Genomic DNA, 19485 nt, shown 5'->3' on the forward strand with positions numbered 1-19485 from the left:
TTTGTTCAGATTTCTGGTTTCTATCTCATCTGATTTTCCCTGCCAAACCAATTTTTGAAGTTAATTGGAATTAGAGTTAATTTTAAAAAATAAGTTGGAAAAAAACCCCAAATTATGCTTCATTAAAAATGGTATTCTAATAAATTTCTAATAACAATTTCAGATGGTTTGCCGTTATAATGTTGCAATAATTAGAATGAAAATTTTAATCTTTTTTACTTAGTATTTCAAGTTTATTTTTTGCAAATTTGAAAGTGTCTTACTTAATATGATTTGGCATTTCATGGAAAATTAAAATCTGTAATGGTTTTTATATTTTATTCATAATGGGTCACCTCATCTGTGTTATGTGCAAAGAAAGGATAGAAATTACTGGTTGAAAATATTAAGTTGACTTTCGCCAATAAGATGTTTCTCTTTTCCTTGCAAATAACACTTTCTGTACCTTGAATTCAGTGCATTAGCTTAAAATATGAGCACTCTGATGATTTCATGTGTATATTTTATATCTCTCTATCAAACAGTTTGATAAAACCTGTCACTTGTTTACTTATCTATTTAAAATTTAACGTAACTGCCCTTGGCACATCCATTTGAAATTAACTCACTTCAAAATGTAACTTTTTAGATCAGTAATACACCAGGGATATTACTTGGTGACACAAAATGACAATGTTAGTGCATTCTTCAAGGTTTTTGTGAGATATTCAAATTCTGGTGTAGACCCATATGCTTTCGCTAGCCAGTAAGAAAATGCTTTAGACCTTTGTGGAAAGAACAGCCTGTGGAAAAGTTACAAAACAGAATGGCATACCAACAGAAGTCCTAGTAGTAAACAGTCCTTATGAGTTTTTCCCGAGCTGATATATTTAAATGTTTTTCTAACCTAATTTCTTAGAAAAGGTGATATAATGGGTCTTTTGTCTCTTTACCTAACTCGAGCTGGTCCCCTAAGTTTTGAGAACGAACGAGAGGTGATAAAATCTGAGTCCCTTTCCCAGTTCTGCCGGCATTAGTTCTATGATCGTGGGCACGTCACTTAGCCACCTAGAAACTGGTTTTCCTCTCTCTACCATATCACGGGAGGGTTCATTAGATCATGTCTAAGATTGCAGTCAGCCCTTCTTTAGGATTTCTGTGATGAATGCAGCATAAAGAATAAATATGGTTATAATTGTATAAGGATACAAAAAATGGAATTATAATTACACATTTCTAGCTTTTAATTTTAAGTACTTACTGTGATGAAAAGGTGTAAATCAAATAATCAGATTAACATTGATTGATAGGACCTATGTCTACAAGTTTAAAACAGTCATCACTTTTTTCATCATGGCTGAGTGATAATTAGCAAGAGACATAGTTATCAACACTTAGCACATAGACGTGAAGACATTCACTGCTTATACAGAACAGATGGACTATAGATACTGAATCTTGTCATACATTAAATAATATGCCTTGAAATTATTTTCCAGATGTTTTAAGGTAGAATTTACATGAGCCAAATCGTTAAGTTTCTAAGTTGCAAAATGACTCCAATATGGAATATTGTCAAAAAAGTTCTTTTTAAAGAAGACAAAGGACAAACTTTTGAGAGCTTTTTAAATAGTTGGAACCTAAAAAACACCAAAGGTATAATCAACAAAATAGCACTCTATCAAAAGCAGTATTGAAAAAAACTTTATGTGGACAGTTGCAATAATTGGCTTTGGGAAGTGGGAAGACAAGCAATATGAGTTCTCTCTTGATCTTAAATTTGAATTTATGAGTCTCTAAGGAGAGCCACCAATCCAGAATGGAGGCCTACCAGTACCATGCTGTCTCTATTAGAAAGTCCCTTCCTAGGTGAAACTGCACAATACAATACACTGAAGCAATATATTTTTACCTTCATCAAGAATTTATGCTACGTATTTTCACTTTTCCCACTTACAGATTTTTTGGTATGATTTCATAACATTCTTTGGTGGCTTGTTAATACAAGTAACACCAACGGGCCACACTTAGTTGCTGGACCAACAAATACTTGCTTATATAACTAAAAAAGAATAGAGTTGCTATTTACCCAGGTCCCACAATGAATATTAAATCTATTAAACCCTAATGCCTGTAAGTTTTAGTTTACCTTTTTCTGTTCTGTGAGGTGCTGCCTTCTTTCCGTTTTCTCTGACCCATCCTCTCTCTATGCATCCATCCGTCCATCCATCCGTCCATCCATCTTCCTCTGGATACATATATTTCACCGCTCCCTTCCAAATGTTTTGAGATTTTACGTTATCCCATTTGAGGCCCAAGTAGGCAAGAAGTCTAGGATGCAGCTGAATAGCCTATGGCTAATGGGGTTTAGTTACTCCTGGAAATCCATCTAATCATTCAACATTTAACCCCTTGTACTCTTGGTACTGTAAACGGAGCATACACTATTTGATTTTCATAAATCAAAAGACATGGGCCCATCTTTTAAAAACCATAATGAGTATACAGGCACAAAACAAGTATATTGCAAAATAATAATCCTAACTAACAATTAATTTAAATTTTTTTTAATTATGTAGAATAGAATTCAGAAAGCAAAGGTCAACCTTGGATTAATTGACCATATTTTTCAAAACAGTCTTTGTGATCAGTGGAGGTTTGTGTTGGGTGAAGTGAAAAGAGAGAAACCGGAGTACTGGAGGCTACTTAGAAATGAAAAGCTTATTCACAGAGAAGATACCGCCAAGCTGGTATCTCAGGGAGATGGTGTTTGCCTGGCATATTCACGAGTGAAGCGTCTTGGTCAGGAGAACCATGTTTAAAGCAGGGTATAACATAGTGAGGACAGGACAAGGCATGTTCAGTGATCTGCAACTTGTTTGTATTATTGGAGCGTAAACTTCAAGGAGACAGTCAAAACAGGTGAGGGCCATAGCTAGGTAGCATCGAAGTACTGAAAGATCTTGGGTGCCAGTATCTAAAAATCTGTCAAGTACAGAACTTGAGCCAATATATCAATGTAATAAGAAGATAGATTTTTGGCTTGATACCAAAAAAAATATCAACAAGTAAGAGGCATAACAGTGGAATAAAAAAGGCCTTCTCTCTGGGTACCACTTAGAGGTACTTAGAACGAGTTTTCAGTTAGTCTGAAAAGGAAATATCTAGCAGCTAAAGATGACTCATAGAGGAGCGAGGTTCTTGTCACCGGTGATAATCTTTCTATGTCAGAGAGATTCTTAGATCTGTGATCTTGCACTCGGTCCCTTGAGACATTTTACCACTTTAAGATTCATTGAAAAAATAAGCAGAAACCCGTTTACCAGCTTGTGTGACCCCATTGTAAAGGAATCAAAGAGATTTAACTGGGATCTTAAGAGAAGTATCAAACCCAGTGTTTTCCTATCGGTGTGGCAGGACCTGCTACTTCGGCGGTTGCACAAATAAACCAAGTCCCCCGCCCCCCGCCCCCCAAACTGTAGTTTCTGCTCCGGTCTGTCTCAGTTATGCTCAAACGCAGACTTCCAGCTGGGTAGTTCCTTTATCATGAGACCTGTGGCCCTCAGCCCTCCCGTTCTTCATAGTCTGCTGTACTCTTTCCACTTTCCAGGATGACCTAGCTCAGGTCCCTCTGACACTTGATGCCACATCCATTCATCTTCCCCCTACACCACTTGTTCTCTCTTGAAGACGTTTCTATGTTCTCTTGATTATCTGTATCCTCTTTCAAAGGCTTATATGATCACAACAGAGGGCTGGTTTTTACAACACACATCATTGCTTTTGGTTGTTGTTGGTTGTTGTTTTTTTTTTTTTTTTTTAGCTTGTGATATTAAGGTTACAAATAAACTACATAATTTTTTACTACTCATACTTATAGCAGTGAACTCCTTGAGCAAATATTTTGGGGCACCTACCACTTTCAGATGGGGAGACACCTACCACTGCTCTTTGCACTGAAGACTAACACTGCATTTAGACAAAGCCCCTTGCCTTCGTGTGGCTTACATTCTGATGAGGGCAACTAAAACCATGTCAGACAAATATATAAGTAGGGAATTTTGGAATGCGGTAAGTGACACAACGCCAACAAAAGGGAAGATAATAGTGACTTGGAGGCATGAGCTGGTACTTTTAGCAACATGGTCAGGGAAGGACTGTCACAGGAAGTGGCATTTGAGCTAGTGCAAAAATGATGGGAAGGAGGCAGGTGACCAGAAGGAATGTCAAGAGCCAAGGCCCTAACGTGAACTGATGGGTCCTCTTAGACGGAGAAACAGAGGACCAGTGTGGGCCTGGGCCTAGTAGTGGGGGGTGTTAGGAGAGGACACCCCGATGTAGGTGGGGGACCAAGTCACAGAGGGTCTTATAACCCTCGCTGAAGTAATCAAATATCATTCTAATTCCATGGTGAGGCCACTGAAGAATTTTATGCAGGGAACTGATTACTGAAAGAATTTTACAATTGAGGTGTGTCCTGTAAGAACAAGTGTTATGTTAAAGCGCATTAGAATAAATATCTTGTAGCTTGAATCTTAAATGGAAAAGGAGATTGGCATTTTTACCCAAACAGATATTTCTATTTAAGCCTAACCACTCATGAATAATATTTCAAATAAATTAAATGACCCACATCAAAGAGTGTCATTAGCAGTTCTAATTATCTAAGTTTTTTTAATTAAGTATGGTTTGCATTAGTTTAAAGCAGCAGTTGGTTCTTTGCTCTTCTCAATAGTGTGTGGTGTGCTCTTACCAGATGTTACTCTTATTATCTGAATGAAAATAGATTCAGGTGACATTGCAGGTCATAGTTGTCGTTGATTCCCAATATATTCATTCTCAAAACCCTCGTCAACAAGGCTAGCATCTGTTGGAAAGAAAATCACGCCTCTTTTTGGTTATAGGCTCATTATTTCCTCACTTTGTTCTGTCGTTACTGCATTACCATACTCACAGTGCAAAGCTGTCTTCCTTTTCCATCAAAAGATTACCACTGTGGAATTACATCTCTGCATAGTCATAGCTACCTTTTGCTAGCAGCTGAATATGCTCAAAAAGGTAGAGTCACTTAAATAGTGAATGAAAAAAGCTTTAGGCTTTTTTCCACTCCAGTCCAGTCCAAGGTGGCGGGACACACTGGTAGGTCACAACCGTGGGAGAGTAACCAAGGTGTTGAAGTGTCCTTAGCCCGGCAAAATCTCACTGGGTGCCAACCAACTACAACTTCAATTGCCATCTCTGCTTTCAGCGTGTCTGATAGTTCCTCACACGGTGGCATCTGACACATGTAGAATTGAGATCCATTTGGAGATCATAAAAGTCTTTAATACTTCGTGTTTTGTAAAATAGAGATAGCTTTCCATTTATGTTTTAATTCTGGCAACTTCTGCCATAATTTTCAAGCAGCTCAGAAGGTGTCTTATGGCAGCTAGTAAATAAATTGCTTTTTTTCTTTCCAGGAAATGCTTCCAGACTGCACACTTTTATTTAGAAGACAGCACATCTCCTCGAGTAATATCCACACCTCCAACACCTATCTTTCCAATTTCAGGTAATAGCTTCAGGTGTGACCACGAGTAGCAGTAGCGGCTAGATGTTGAGTGAAAAGGATAATGCAGGAAGGTTTGTCCTGACTGAAATACTTTGCAAATGGCTCTGAAGGAGATGCGTAAATACTTCAGGTGCCCAAAGCATTTATTACTGCCATGTACCAGGCATTAAGGTTTCTATCTTATTCTCATTAATTTTGAACATTCTTAACCATATAGATGATATGGCAAAATAACTCAATATTCAGGTATAGTCTGTTAACCATAAACATAGCAATAAAATATTATTTAGGAATAAGGCTGACCTTCAGTCATTTCTAGTATTTTAGTGGAAACCGGAACCATGACAGTCAGACTAAACCAATGCAGTAAGGCTGCATAGGACAAAATAACAAAGATAAGGATAAAGCTCAGTTTCTTTCCCATCATCTGAATTTATGTGAGAAGAGTTTCCTTAACTACCGTAGGGGGAAAAAAAATTATAAAAAGAAAAACACGAGTGCACAAAGAATGTGTAATTGCCTGAAATTCTGAAAGTCACAATGTCAAACAGTTTGAAGACTGTCTATTTTTAGCAGAACTTACCTGGTTAACAATATTGAGGAATTAGCCAGGGTCATTTTGACTGAGACATCCGTTGACCCTCGAGTTCACCCTGCTAAGATCACAGACACTTATTTGATTAACATTTTATAACATTTCAGAATGAAAAGTGGTAACAAAAAAGGAACTGCCTAGAAATATGTGAACCACGGATGAAGCTCTGGAGGGTAGAGGATAAAACAAAGACACAGAAAACCACCGAACCAGGGAAAACAGAAGGAAGTCTTTTTAAATTGACTGAGACTCTATATGTTATTGGTAGAGGCCCAAGTTCCACAGGATGTTATCTTCTGAAATCTTAAGATTTAAAGGACATTTTAAAAAAAGAGAGAGGGAAGCACTTTCTGTGTAATTTCAGGGGGGCATAGGAATTAGAAGTATTTGGCTTATTTCTTTGATGCACTCTGAGCCTAGCCACCACTTATTTCTGTTTTTCTAGAATATTTTAAAACTCTGTACCGTTATTCTAGTACAGCACACTTTCTCATTAACACCTTCAGAATTCTGAGGTGGGCAGCTCTCAGGTGTCTGTTGCATTTTGGTTCCCTTCCCCTTCATACCTCGTCTACAGACGCCGTCAGCATGGGTAAGCAAATTAACATGCTATCACCCCAAGTCCCATATCGGTAATTATTATCAATAAATAATCCCAAATCAGGACCTTGGCCAGGAACTCCAAGAGAAGCCCCTGTCTTGCTTCTCATAAGAGTTGGGATCAAGGGCATTTCCTCATGTCACCTGGGCTGCAGGTCACCCAGAGACCTGCCTTTTCATGTAGAATCAGAAACTAAAAGCTATGTTAGTCTCACTTGCAGACCAGTTCGTGAAAGAAATGACCAAACCACGTGACTGTAACTAAAAAGTAGTCTGTTTGGTTGTGAAAAGAGGTTCACGGTGCAGGATAACATCTATGGGATTGAAGGACCCTTTTGAGAAGAGCTAATGATTTAGATGTGACAAGTTATTTCTGTTTTCTTGTCTAATTATAAAAGCTACTTCCAGGCAAGATCCTTAGGCAGATGTGAAAGCAGAATTACACCTTTGTCTTGTGTTTCTCAAGCTTAACTGGCTAATTCAATTTTAGTATTCAGGTACGCTTATCTAAGAGAGAGAACAGATGGAGCCTACTTTTTAAAAAAATCAACAAATTCTTGGTAACTGAAGCTTAAAAATATTAAATGGCCTAGATGCTGAACATCTGTTGATGTAAATAAGTGTTTCTAGTGAAATGTGTTTGATATTTCCTTGTCAGAGAAATCACTTGTGAAATTGCATACTGTGAACCAGTAATATGTTTAATCTAAGAAAGTCTTTCCAGAGGGGTGGGGGAGAAAAAAACAGAGCCAGTAAAATAATTTGGCCCCTTCACAATTAATTAACAGATCCAATGACTTTGTTTACATAGCATATTTTCAAGTTAGAGTTCTTGAAATCTTACATATTAAAAGTCCCAAAGGTTTTTGGCATAATCCTTAATGAATAGTCTGCATATCAATGTTTTATTTATAGAGAGAAGGAAGAAATGTTTTCACATGTAAACATCTGACTAACTGTAAAACATTAAATTATGTAATTTTATAAAACTGAAATTACACTATATATTAGGTCTAGTTCATGGTAAAATTGAAAATATTTCTACTTTTTTTTTTTTACTCAGAAATCATATTCATGTTAAATGTGTTAACAAAAATGCAACTCCTACTCATGTTAAAGAAAGTTACCCAAAAAAAGATGCACTCCCTTGATAAGATGTGACACTTTGGTGGTATTCATTATTTAACGTTAAAAACTAATTCTTGTTTCTTCAGAGTGTGAACGGAAAAGAGATTCAAGATCAAATCAGAATTATAAAATGCAAGTTATGATGGATAATAAATTTGGAGGAAAATTGATCATTGTCGCTTAATGTTTCATTGAAAGCTGTAATTACCTTGGGATTGTAGGAATAATTGAACTTTGAAGCTGTTTGAGAAGAAGTCACTTTATAAATTGTATAAGTGAGGGGCATATTCTTTTCTGTTGAATTATCCTTTCCAAACTAATTTTTTTTTTAATTTACTTAGATGATGTTGGAGCAATTCCAATAAAGCACTTTCCAAAGCATGTTGCAGACTTACATGCAAGTAGTGGGTTTACTGAAGAATTTGAGGTATGATTTTAATATGCCTATTTTAAATAATATGGAAAATAGCAAATTTAAAAGATTAAACAGTAGGCTATTTCTTGACTTAAAGACTATTTTCACTTCTAGGAAGAATATTAGTTCTGTAATCACTTATGTGTTTAGATGTGTTATGGTTACCGTATAATTTAGAAAACTGGTTTTCCATTTTAAAAGCCAAGTTATTGTTGTAGATAAAAAACTGCTAATTTCCTCCCATAAAGTACAGAATTCCACTATTCCTCTTTTAACCTGAATTAGTAACACTGACTCCTTTTAATTTTTAAACTATATAAATTATACTAAACTACTAAATTTCATGATTTTCAACCAAAGTACATTTAAACTCTTAGTTGTAAATATTACATCAGTATAAATGCAGAAGCATTTATTATGCAAGGTCTAATAAATATTATTCAAGGTAAAGTCCCATCTTATCCTCAAGAAAATATGCATTTCTAAAAAACATTTGAACTGCACAATCAGTAAAAGTTTTTCTAGTAATATTCCATAAAATGCTTTTCATTAGAAGAGGCAGAGAAATTTGCTGCAAATTTATCATGGCCCACTAAACTATCAGTTAATTTCAAAATGAGGAATCATAAACCCAGAGTTAACAATGACAACCGCACAAACATAAAAAGTTACCATTTTTGAGCACTCCCTAATATGCCGGTCCCCACACTAAACTGCTTCTATATTCAATCTTCACCCAGCTCTGGAAGTTGATTTTTATTTCTGTTCATATTAATGATAAAAATCCGCTTCCGTAGAAGTCAGTTAACAACTCCAAAATGGCAGAGCTGGGACCCTTATCATGATGAGCCTTGAGCGATGTCTAGAATCAATGAATCATTATACTGTACACCCGAAACTAATATAACCCTGCATGTTAACTCTACTTCAATTTAAATGAAAAACTAATTAATTTTAAAAAATAGCAGGGCTTGGGATTCAAACCTGGGTCTGTGATTTTCAAACATAATACTTTCCATTCCACCAAACAAGGGATCCTGAGCCTCCCCTCCAGCCCCTCCCCTCTAGGAAACATCACATTGCTTTTCTGTCCACACCACCCCCACAACCCAGAAGTGTTCTACGGACTTCCCTCTTCGAAGCACTTGGAGCTCTGATCCTGATCAGAGGGTGTCCCACTCTCTCCCTTGCACCCAGCAACTGCCTCCCAGGAGTCACAACAGCCAAGATATGTTTAGGGAAGGAAAATGCCATAAATTAGAAAACTTTAAGAAATCAAAAGAAATAGAAGTGAAATGTGATACATTTTCACTAAATTAATAATAATAGAAGCCAATTCATAATTTTTTTTAAGAGAATTGATTTATTTATTTGTCAGAGAGAGAGACTGAGAATGTGAGCACAAGCAGGGAGAGCAGCAGGCTCTGCTGAGCAGGGAGCAGGACTCGATCCCAGGACCACGGGATCATGACCTAAGCTGAAGGCAGACGCTTAAACAACTGAGCCACCCAGGCGTCCCAAACCAATTCATTTAATCTTAAAAGAAATCTCAGTCATTGAGATAGAAAGCAGTATGAGGTAATGACTAAGTAAAATGGAATAATATAAAGAATTACATATTTAAAACATCAAATTATTTTTTCTTACCATAATAGAGACCAGAGGGTAGGTGATGCCGTGTTAACTTACAAAAACTGTTAGACTCGCATCAAACAAATCGTAATTGAAAGAGGGAGAATGTGTCAAGGAGGGGTTTCATTTTCCAGATGTTAAAAACCACAAGGAGAAATAGACAATTTATAATAAAAGTTGCTGATAGCCCATGCACAAAGGCAAATTCAGAGTTTTAATGACTATAAAATCGTTTTCAATATTATTTATCAGTTCACAATAATTAAATTAATAAAATAACCACATTTTTACCACATTTTACCACATTTTATTCTTAATTCCATTGCTTTTAACTCACAGTCTAATTCAAGAAAACATTTCATTAACTTAATAATTAGCTTAATAACTAATAAAGCTATGCCTTTTAAGTGGTTCATAATATTAAGTTGTATTTAAATCTAGAGTCAGAATGGCTAACTGCAAAAAAGGCCTGAAAAGCTTATCTATAGGAGGTCTGGGCCATTTGCCGATGAGTCAGATTCACGTTTGGGTTATATGCTTTCTCAGAAATTATAAAGCTTTCATGTTATTATCTTAATACTAAATAATCGTAAGTTCCTACGTAATGTATTTAGATAGAAAACATCTCTGAAAAGGATTTTAATTCATTTAAAAAAGATAATTGGCAGAAATAATTTCTCTGAACCCCTCAAAGTTTGAATTAAAAAGAGGTCTACTAATTAAATATGTTGAAAGTAATGCTATCTAAATTTTGTTTCAAAATGATATAGTATATGCAATTTAAAAATTTTTATAAGAATTTTTAATGTTCTGACAGCTCTAAATCTGTTACAAACCACCTAATAGGAAGCTGTTTACTCTTTAAAATTGCTCAAAATAAATAAAAAAATGTGTCACTAATTCAGAGTTTCAAATAGTGCTATAGTGGCCAAATAATACTGTATTTGGATATCAGCAAATCCGATTAATGCAACAAAATGTGTCATCAAATATATGGTGTTTCCCATCTGCATTTTTTATATTCATATTATTATACCACTGTCCCCTTTTAAAAGTGTTATTGTTTTTCCTTTTTACATAATTTTAAGGTTCCCAATTGTTAGAAGTTTTGATTTGCATGCAACTGTTTGAAACATTCCGTTTTGTTACAATTTGACAAATGTATATATTGCATGATCATAGTTTTCCATTGTAAACCTAATATGAACGCTTTTTTTTCTCATTTGTCGTGTGCTGTGGAATTTGATTTCTTTACTTTTTTGGCATTCATTCCCTCATTAGACACTGAAAGAGTTTTACCAGGTAAGGCATTATTTCACTGCATTTTATTTTAGCCAAGAAATAGTTATAACATGTAAAAAAAAAAAAAAGTGTTTTGGGGGATAGCCTGATTTGTTTGTGTTGTCTTCTATGTTATATTTTTAAGGCACTTTGTCTGCAAGGGTAGGTGTTCAAATGTCCTACGTACCTTTCTTTACAGGAAGTGCAGAGCTGTACTGTGGACTTAGGTATCACAGCAGACAGCTCCAATCACCCTGACAACAAGCACAAGAACCGGTACATCAATATCGTTGCCTGTGAGTGTTTTCTCAGCTCTGTCCGGGCTCTGTTAGCGTTGCCAGTCTCAGGGTCTTCCACGCTGTCCTCACCTCTGCCAGAAGACCTCGGTAGCGCTGTTCTCGGACCTGGGGATCAGGGAATCGGGCTTGTGTGAGCGAGCACGTGGCATTAGAGTCCTCTAACTGAATTACAGCCTGCAATTAACGACAGGTCTCCTTTAAACAAAACAAACTCCAACTGTAGTCAAGGCACTTCTTTAAGCCCCGTGGGCTCTAAATCTGTTCTTAGGGTCTCGCTTGTCCTTTCTAGTCCCGAGTCCTGTTTTCACTTGAGATCTGTTTACTTCTAGGTGAATTTACTAACCCAATAGATTTTCTTTAGAATTTATTTTCCCTTCTAGCCTTTTCTTCCCTTTCTTGCCATTCTTCCTGGGGTCTTATAAACGGCGAGTTGTTCTTTTTTATTTCTGCTTTCCCTTTATTTCTTGGCTGTTCTCTCTCTCTCTCTTTTCCCTAGGAGCAGCTGTCTCTTTCGCTTAATACAAATTTATCTGTTTTTTTCCCTATGAAATTTACCGTATTTTTCCATCTTACAGCATCTCATGTTTACTTATGTTCGCTCTTATTTTCCTATATGGTCCCCTCCATCTCTAGAAATCCATCTACAGCCCCTCCCCCAAAACTCATACTCCTCTCCTTCCTTACGGTGGGCCTCCCTGAAGCCTATGAACACAGTGTTACCAGCTTGTTTATTTAAGTTCTGGTTCCATCCTGGAAGCCAGTGAAAGTGAAATTGCACTCCTTTTTTTTTTTTAAGTTTTTATTTAAATTCCAGTTAGTTAACACACAGTGTGATATTGGTTTCAGGCGTATAATACAGTGATTCAGCACTCGCACACAACACCCAGTGCTCATCACAAGTGCCCTCCTTAATCCCCACCACCCATTTAAGCTATCTCCCCTCCACCTTCCCTGCGGTACCATCAGTGTGTTTCCTATAGTTAAGAGTCTATTTCTTAGTTTGCCCCCCCCTCTCTTTTCTTCCCTTTCCTCATTTGTTTTCTTCCTCATATTCCATTTATGAGTGAAACCGTATGTATTTGTCTTTCTCTGACTTATTTTACTTAGCATAATAATTTAGTTTCATCCGGGTTGTTGCAAACAGCAAGATTTCATTCTTTTTCTTGGCTAAGTAATATTCCTGTGTGTGTGTGTGTGTGTGTGTGTGTGTGCGCGCGTACCATTTTTTTCTTTATCCATTCATCAGTCCATGGGCACTTGGGCTATTTCCATAATTTGGCTATTGTAGATAATGCTACTGTAAACCATTGGGGTGCATATATCCCTTTGAATCAGTATTTTTGTATTCTTTGGGTAAATACCTAGTATTGCAATTGCTAGATCATAGGGTAGTTCTATTTTTAACTTTCTGAGGAACCTCCATACTGTTTTCCAGCATGGCTGCACCAACTTGCATTCCTACCAACAGTGCCAGAGGGTTCCCCTTTCTCCACATCCTCTCCAACACCTGTTGTTTCTTGTGTTATTGATTTTAGCCATTCTGACGTGAGGCGAAATCTCACTGTAGTTTTGATTTGCATTTCCCTGATGATCAGTGACAATGAGCATCTTTTCATGTGTCTGTTGGCCTTCTGTATGTCTTCTTTGGATAAGTGTCTGTTCATGTCTTCTGCCCATTTTTTAATTGGATTCTTTGTGTTTTTTGGTGTTGGTTGTTGTTCTTTATATTTTTTGGATACTTCCCATTTTATTATCACATTTTCTTAAGCAGTTTGGATAGTTGCTGCTTCCTTTCCACAGGGATGACACAAATTTTTATTAGAAGGGTTTGGTAGGACATTCTGCTTCATGTTTGTCTTCCTCAATGGAAGCAGCTTTCCTGGCTGCACATAAAAATTCACCGGCTGCTTGGACAGGGTGAGGTTGTTTAACTCTTCCCTCTGCAAGCTAAGTAGAAAACACCTACCACGGAATTCAGAAGGGGATGGACACTAACATTTGTTGCACACCTTCTATGGACCTGACTCTGTAAATACATGATTTCATTTAATCCTTGAAATGACCTGGCACATAGATAATCACAGTCCTATTGTAGAAATGAAGAAAATTTACCCAGTAATACTTCTCTAAAAATTCTAGAACCAAAATACACCAAAAAATAGGTCAGCCTGGCATCAAACCTATCTTTCCATTGCCATATCTCGGTTGCTGCAGCCGTTCCCTGCTCTCCGAGCTGCTGTTGTCCTAGAAGCAGTAATAACCCAGGATGTCTCTCTACTGTCCCAGTTTGGACTGTAGTCACTTTTTTTTTTTATATTCATGTCTTCATTCTTGAAAAGAATAAATAAATTCTGCCCCATGAAACTACCAATTTTCCTTCCAGAAGCACTTCCCTTTCTTATTATGTCATTCCTCCAAATGCATATAATTTCTCTGTAGAACTGAAGTTAATCTCAAAGTCCCCATTTCAGCTCATTTCCATTTCCACAGTTCACCGGAGTTACCGTCCTTTCGCCGGACAGCCATTCTCCTGCCTCACTGTGCGCAGCAGCTCTTTGAGGTTGTGCTCTTGAACAAGCTGTTGGCTAGAACCCTTTACAGAAACTTCCCAAGTCCCTTCTACTTCCCTCTCGACTCTCTCTTCCTCCACCAGCCTCCAGTTCGGGAGTGTATAGGCTGCCATCCTTCCTTAGCTTTCTGAGACACCCTCCGACACGCTTCTCTCCCTCTCAGTGGCTCTCCGCTGTTCACAGCCCCAAGATCCATCCTTAGAAACGCATCTAAGACGCCAATGTCACCTTCCAACCTTTATGAATATGTTTATTATCATCCCAAAGCCACACAATCTCTGTCTTCAAGTCCCCCCTCATGCTTTTCACCTCCCTTGATGCCCAAGCGTTTTTTTCTGGACAGAAGTCCATGCTCATGATCTGGATTAGACAACTTGCTGAAGGATTGGTCTTTGTCATCTCCGTATTGCCATAAAGCCTATGAAAAGTAAATTATATTTGCACTTATTTTAATTGTATTTGAGGTATTGTTATGTAAACATATATGACCTTCATGCTGAAAAGTAGTCCATGGTATAGTGAAATATTTTCTTTTTCTTATTACAGATGATCATAGTAGGGTTAAGCTTGCACAACTTGCTGAGAAAGATGGCAAACTGACTGATTACATCAATGCCAATTATGTTGACGTAAGCATGCTTCAATTGAAACATTTATGAAATTGTGTTGAACTATGAGTTTACTATACCACTGAGTTCTACTTACATGGTGCTTAATGCATGGGTTGTATGATAGATAATAGAAGATGCAAATCAGCAATAGGACATTCCATGGGTAATGGATTTCCGATTGAACCTTGCCCTGCTTCCTCTTGTGGGTGAGAGGTCATTCAGGTTGGAAATGAATGTTCAAGGTAGAATGTTTATATATGTTTGGATAGGTTTAAAACTCCTTAAATGTGAGGGATAGGACAGCCACTTATTTTGAATGTCCCACAGTTCCCAGCCAAATATTGTCTCGATAGCACATGATCAGCAAATCCTGATGGAGAGATTCCCAAGGCAATCCTGGCCAAAAGGCAAACATGTGATCACTAAACCAGCTATCGACCTTATCATCTCTGGCACTTCTCAGGATACCAAGTTATGTGGGACTTATTAGAGCTCTCCGGGGACCACAGACCACTGACTAAGTTGACTGGTTTTTCACTGTGATCAATTGCATGTCAGAAGAGCTCAGTTATTTTCCTGACCTGACCTCGCAGTCTAGCTGCCTTCGAGTTCAGTCTGTGTGGAACAGTTAATTCGAAGTGAGCACCACATAAAAACATACAGCAGATTTGGTAGAGGCAGCCCCCCCTTGTTTCCGGAGGGTGAAGTGTGTGCATCACATCCAACATGGGCTTTGGGGGTTAGAACCAGTTTTGCATTCCACCCTGTCCCTGAGTGGCCAGGAAAGCTCGGAAAGCCGCTAACTCCCCTGAGCTTCTCCCCGTCTCCAGATCAAGGGTGATGCTTCCATTTTGCAAGGATTTGGGTAAATGTCTGTAAAGCATCTGGGGTGCCAGTGAGAGCTTGGTGGAGGGTAGCTGGCAGTGATCAGCCCGGCTCAGAACCAGCAGGGAGACGGGATTTCCCAACTCTGTAGACTGCTGAGCCGCAGATGCCTTTCAAAGCATCACAATTAAAGACCCGCGTAGTAGATAGACTTAGATTAAATGTACTTAGACTAAAGGTGTAGAGAAGAGTGTCTGTATCAAAGCAAAGACAATTTTTTTTTTCCAAAAGGTCGTAGTTAAAGAGTTGCTGTCTTTGCTAGTACTACCAAGTTTCTCCACCATTGCAGGATTCTTTTTTATGGTTTCTCTTTATAGAAGAAAATGTACTGTCCTTAAAAGCATATATATTGAACAGCAAAAATGGTAGAGAATCAGTAATTTAGTAAAAAAGTGATTGTCATTTGTTTCTTTAGGGTTACAACAGACCAAAAGCTTACATTGCTGCCCAAGGCCCACTGAAATCCACAGCTGAAGATTTCTGGAGAATGATATGGGAGCACAACGTGGAAGTTATCGTCATGATAACCAACCTCGTGGAGAAAGGAAGGGTATGTAGGTAATCTATTATCTCATCCCCCAAATAGTACTCAGAAGTGCTTTAAGTTGCTTTTAATAGAGTCAACATCAGGAAGCAGCAGAAGTTAAGAAAGCTAATCAGGATTCCTTTCTAGTAAGTACGACAGCTGAAAGGAAACTTAACGTTGTAGGATGGCAAGTTTCATATAAATCAAGCTATCTGCTATTTATTTTTTTTAGTATTTATTTATTTTTAGTAAAAGAGGGAGTGGGGGGGCAGGGTGTAGGGGAGAGGGGGAGAGAGAGAGAGAGAGAGAATCCTTAAGCAGACTCCCCACTGACCATGGAGCCAGATGCAGGGCCTGATCCTAGGACCATGTGATCACCACCTGAGTGGAAATCCAGAGTCCAACAGTTAACTGATTGAGCCACCCAGGCGCCCCCTAGCTGTCTGCTACTTAAATGCATTCTTCATACAGTGAGAAAATGGGGCTGGTTGCAAAGCAGTGCAGAGTGAAATAGATTTTAATTCCCTGCAGCTGGATTCTAGTTCTGCTTCATAGTGACTCAGTACATCTGGCCTCCCTTTCCTCATCTGAAAGGGGAAGTTTGGACCAGATCCTTTCAAGTCTTTCAGCTCTGTAATTCTCTCCCCAGTCTCCCTAAAAATCCCTAAAACTCTTTTCACATAGAGAGAAAAGAAACTGTTTGGAAGAGCGAGGGAGTCCATTCCTGTCCCGCTGTTAGACTTCTGCTGATTTCAGGGACAGCTCTTACATCGAGCATCTGAAATAGGGAAATAGCATCTTTACTTTCTCGTTTACAGAGAAAATGTGACCAGTACTGGCCTGCTGATGGTAGCGAAGAGTATGGGAACTTTCTGGTTACTCAGAAGAGTGTTCAAATGCTTGCCTATTATACTGTGAGGAGTTTTACTTTAAGAAACACAAAGATAAAAAAGGTGAGTCCACAAATGAAGGACATCATCAGTTGAGTAATACATCTGGTGTTTTTTTAAGTGAGCCGGTAGTACAAGCAGACAGGCAGAAAAGGTAGAGAATTAAAGGCATTAAGAGTTCTTATCACAGCCACATCTCATCCTCAGAGGCGTCTGCGAGGTCCTAAGGGCCCACCAGGGCTTTAGAGCCACACTGGTCATGGTGCCGGTGGTTGCTGTCAGTGTGAGGCAAAAATGAAGGTTCCTGCTCCTCGTGAGAACTGCACCTCCAACTAAAACTACCACAGATGGAAACAAGGAAGGAAAGAAAAACAATGACATAAATCAGAGTTCTGCAGAGAAACGTGTTGTTGTGTGTGTGTGTTTGGTATGTGATGGACATTGAGAGAGAGGTTTTTTTCTTTTTTTAAAGATTTTATTTATTTATTTGACACAGAGAGAGAGAGCACAAGTAGGCAGAGAAAGGAGGAAGCAGACTCCCTGCTGAGCAGAGAGCCCGATGTGGGGCTCGATCCCAGGACCCTGAGAATATGACCTGAGCCGAAGGCAGAGACTTAACCCATTGAGCCACCCAGGCGCCCCGAGAGAGAGATTTTTTTTAAGGTTTTATTTATTTTATTTTAGAGAGAGAGAGTGTGTGTGTGAGTGGGAGGAGGGAAAGAGGGAGAAAATCCCCAGCAGACTGTGTGCTGAGCTTGGAGCCCAGCACTGGGCTAAATGACTCGGAGATCATGACCAAGAGTCAGACACTCAATTGAGCCTCCCCGCACCCTGAGAGAGAGAGATTTTAAAGGAATTGACTTCACGCCAGAAATTCAGGCAACATTTTTATGTTTTAATCACAAAGAAAATTCCTTCTTCAGGAAACCTCAGTCTTTATTCTAAAGGCCTTCAGTCAGTTGGAGAAAGCCTACCCACATCACTGAGTGTGACCTGCTGTGCTCAAAACCTATTAATTTAATGTTAATCACACCTAAAAAGTACCTTGACAAGGAGGAGCCTGTGGCTGGCTCAGTCAGTAGAGCCTGCGAGTTTTGATTTCAGGGTTGTGAACACCCACATGGGGTGTAGAGATGACTTTTTAAAAATAAAATCTTTAGGGGCACCTGGGTGGCTCAGTGGGTTAAAGCCTCTGCCTTTGGCTCAGGTCATGATCCCAGGGTCCTGGGTTGGAGCCCCGAATCGGGCTCTCTGCTCAGCAGGGAGCCTGCTCCCCCCCCACCCCCGCCTGCCTCTCTGCCTGCTTGTGATCTCTGTCTGTCAAATAAATAAATAAAATCTTAAAAATAAATAAAATAAAATCTTAAAAAAAAAGAAGAGAGAAATCCTGATGGGAACCTCTGGCATGACTGGTATTTGGCCAAACTACTAACCACCATAGGCTAGTCCAATTCACACGTGCAAGTAACCATCACGAGCGACCGCGTATTTTTGTACCTCCCTCTGTGCCACCGAACTCCGGCTGCTGTTCAAGGACCGGTGCGCGTGCATGTGTGTGTTTGCGGGCGCGCACCTCCGCGTGGGCTCCTGTGACCAGCTCTCTGAACCCTTGCAGGGATCCCAGAAGGGACGACCCAGCGGGCGTGTGGTTACACAGTACCACTACACTCAGTGGCCCGACATGGGGGTGCCGGAGGACTCGCTGCCCGTGCTGACCTTCGTGCGAAAGGCGTCCCACGCCAAGCGCCACGCGGTGGGGCCCGTCGTGGTCCACTGCAGGTGAGTCTCAGAGCCACGTTTCAAAACCCACACAGTGGCTTCTGCTAACAAAGAGGGAATCGAGGAACAAAAGTTTTACCAAAATCAGGATGATTTTGTGGAGTGAGGGCGGTGAGAGTGCATGCCCATTTTCAAAAGCTTTGACCGTTAGGACATGATATACCAGACTCAGAGTTTGATTGCTGAACATTTCAAGGCACCAGATACTTTTTTATGATGTTTATTATTCTGTTGAACTGTTGAATTGGATTTTAACGTATTAAATGTGTGAGGCAGGAGGAACAATGTTTTGTCATTAAAGAAACGTTTATTACGACATAATGTCATAGGATAAAAGTGCTTGGGACATTCTCTTGTAGAGTTGTTATGTCAGGTTTATATGAGAGAAACCAAAAGGCACAGAGGGTGAAGAATTTGGCAAAATACTTTTAAGTTGTTTTTAAACAGTTTGGGATCAAAATTCTTTTCTCATTTTTTGAGTTCTCTCCAATATATTAAGGTGTTATCAACTCATCTGTACTCAATTACTTTATTTCCAAGGCTAATTTGATGAAGAGATAGAAGGATATTTCAGACAAGGAGAAAAAAATGTGTCAGAGGTTTTAATCAAATATTTTTCAGTTAAAATAAAAATAACAGGGCACCTTGGTGCCTCAGTCATTAAGCGTCTGCCTTCAGCTCAGGTCATGATCCCAGGGTTCTGGGATCAAGCCCCGCATCAGGCTCCCTGCTCAGTGGGAAGCC

General features: G+C 38.9%; 1 protein-coding gene across 4 annotated transcripts in view; it reads left to right on the forward strand.

Annotated features, from left to right (window-relative positions):
* The window catches only part of PTPRZ1 (protein tyrosine phosphatase receptor type Z1), a 176904-nt gene that overhangs the window by 140165 nt on the left and 17254 nt on the right, over positions 1-19485 (forward strand). For 2 of the 4 annotated variants that reach the window (XM_004741884.3, XM_004741886.3), the window contains exons 14-21: positions 5439-5530; positions 8195-8280; positions 11182-11202; positions 11381-11477; positions 14597-14679; positions 15962-16096; positions 16891-17025; positions 18578-18741. In XM_004741884.3, coding sequence (XP_004741941.2) covers positions 5439-5530; positions 8195-8280; positions 11182-11202; positions 11381-11477; positions 14597-14679; positions 15962-16096; positions 16891-17025; positions 18578-18741 — 813 coding nt within the window. The remainder of the gene's footprint in view (positions 1-5438; positions 5531-8194; positions 8281-11181; positions 11203-11380; positions 11478-14596; positions 14680-15961; positions 16097-16890; positions 17026-18577; positions 18742-19485) is intronic. The other 2 variants (XM_004741885.3, XM_004741887.3) reach the window with 1 other exon arrangement.

The sequence above is a fragment of the Mustela putorius genome, unplaced genomic scaffold, assembly GCF_011764305.1.
Source record: "Mustela putorius furo isolate JIRA1106 unplaced genomic scaffold, ASM1176430v1.1 tig00003845_pilon_pilon_pilon, whole genome shotgun sequence".
NCBI lineage: Eukaryota > Metazoa > Chordata > Mammalia > Carnivora > Mustelidae > Mustela > Mustela putorius.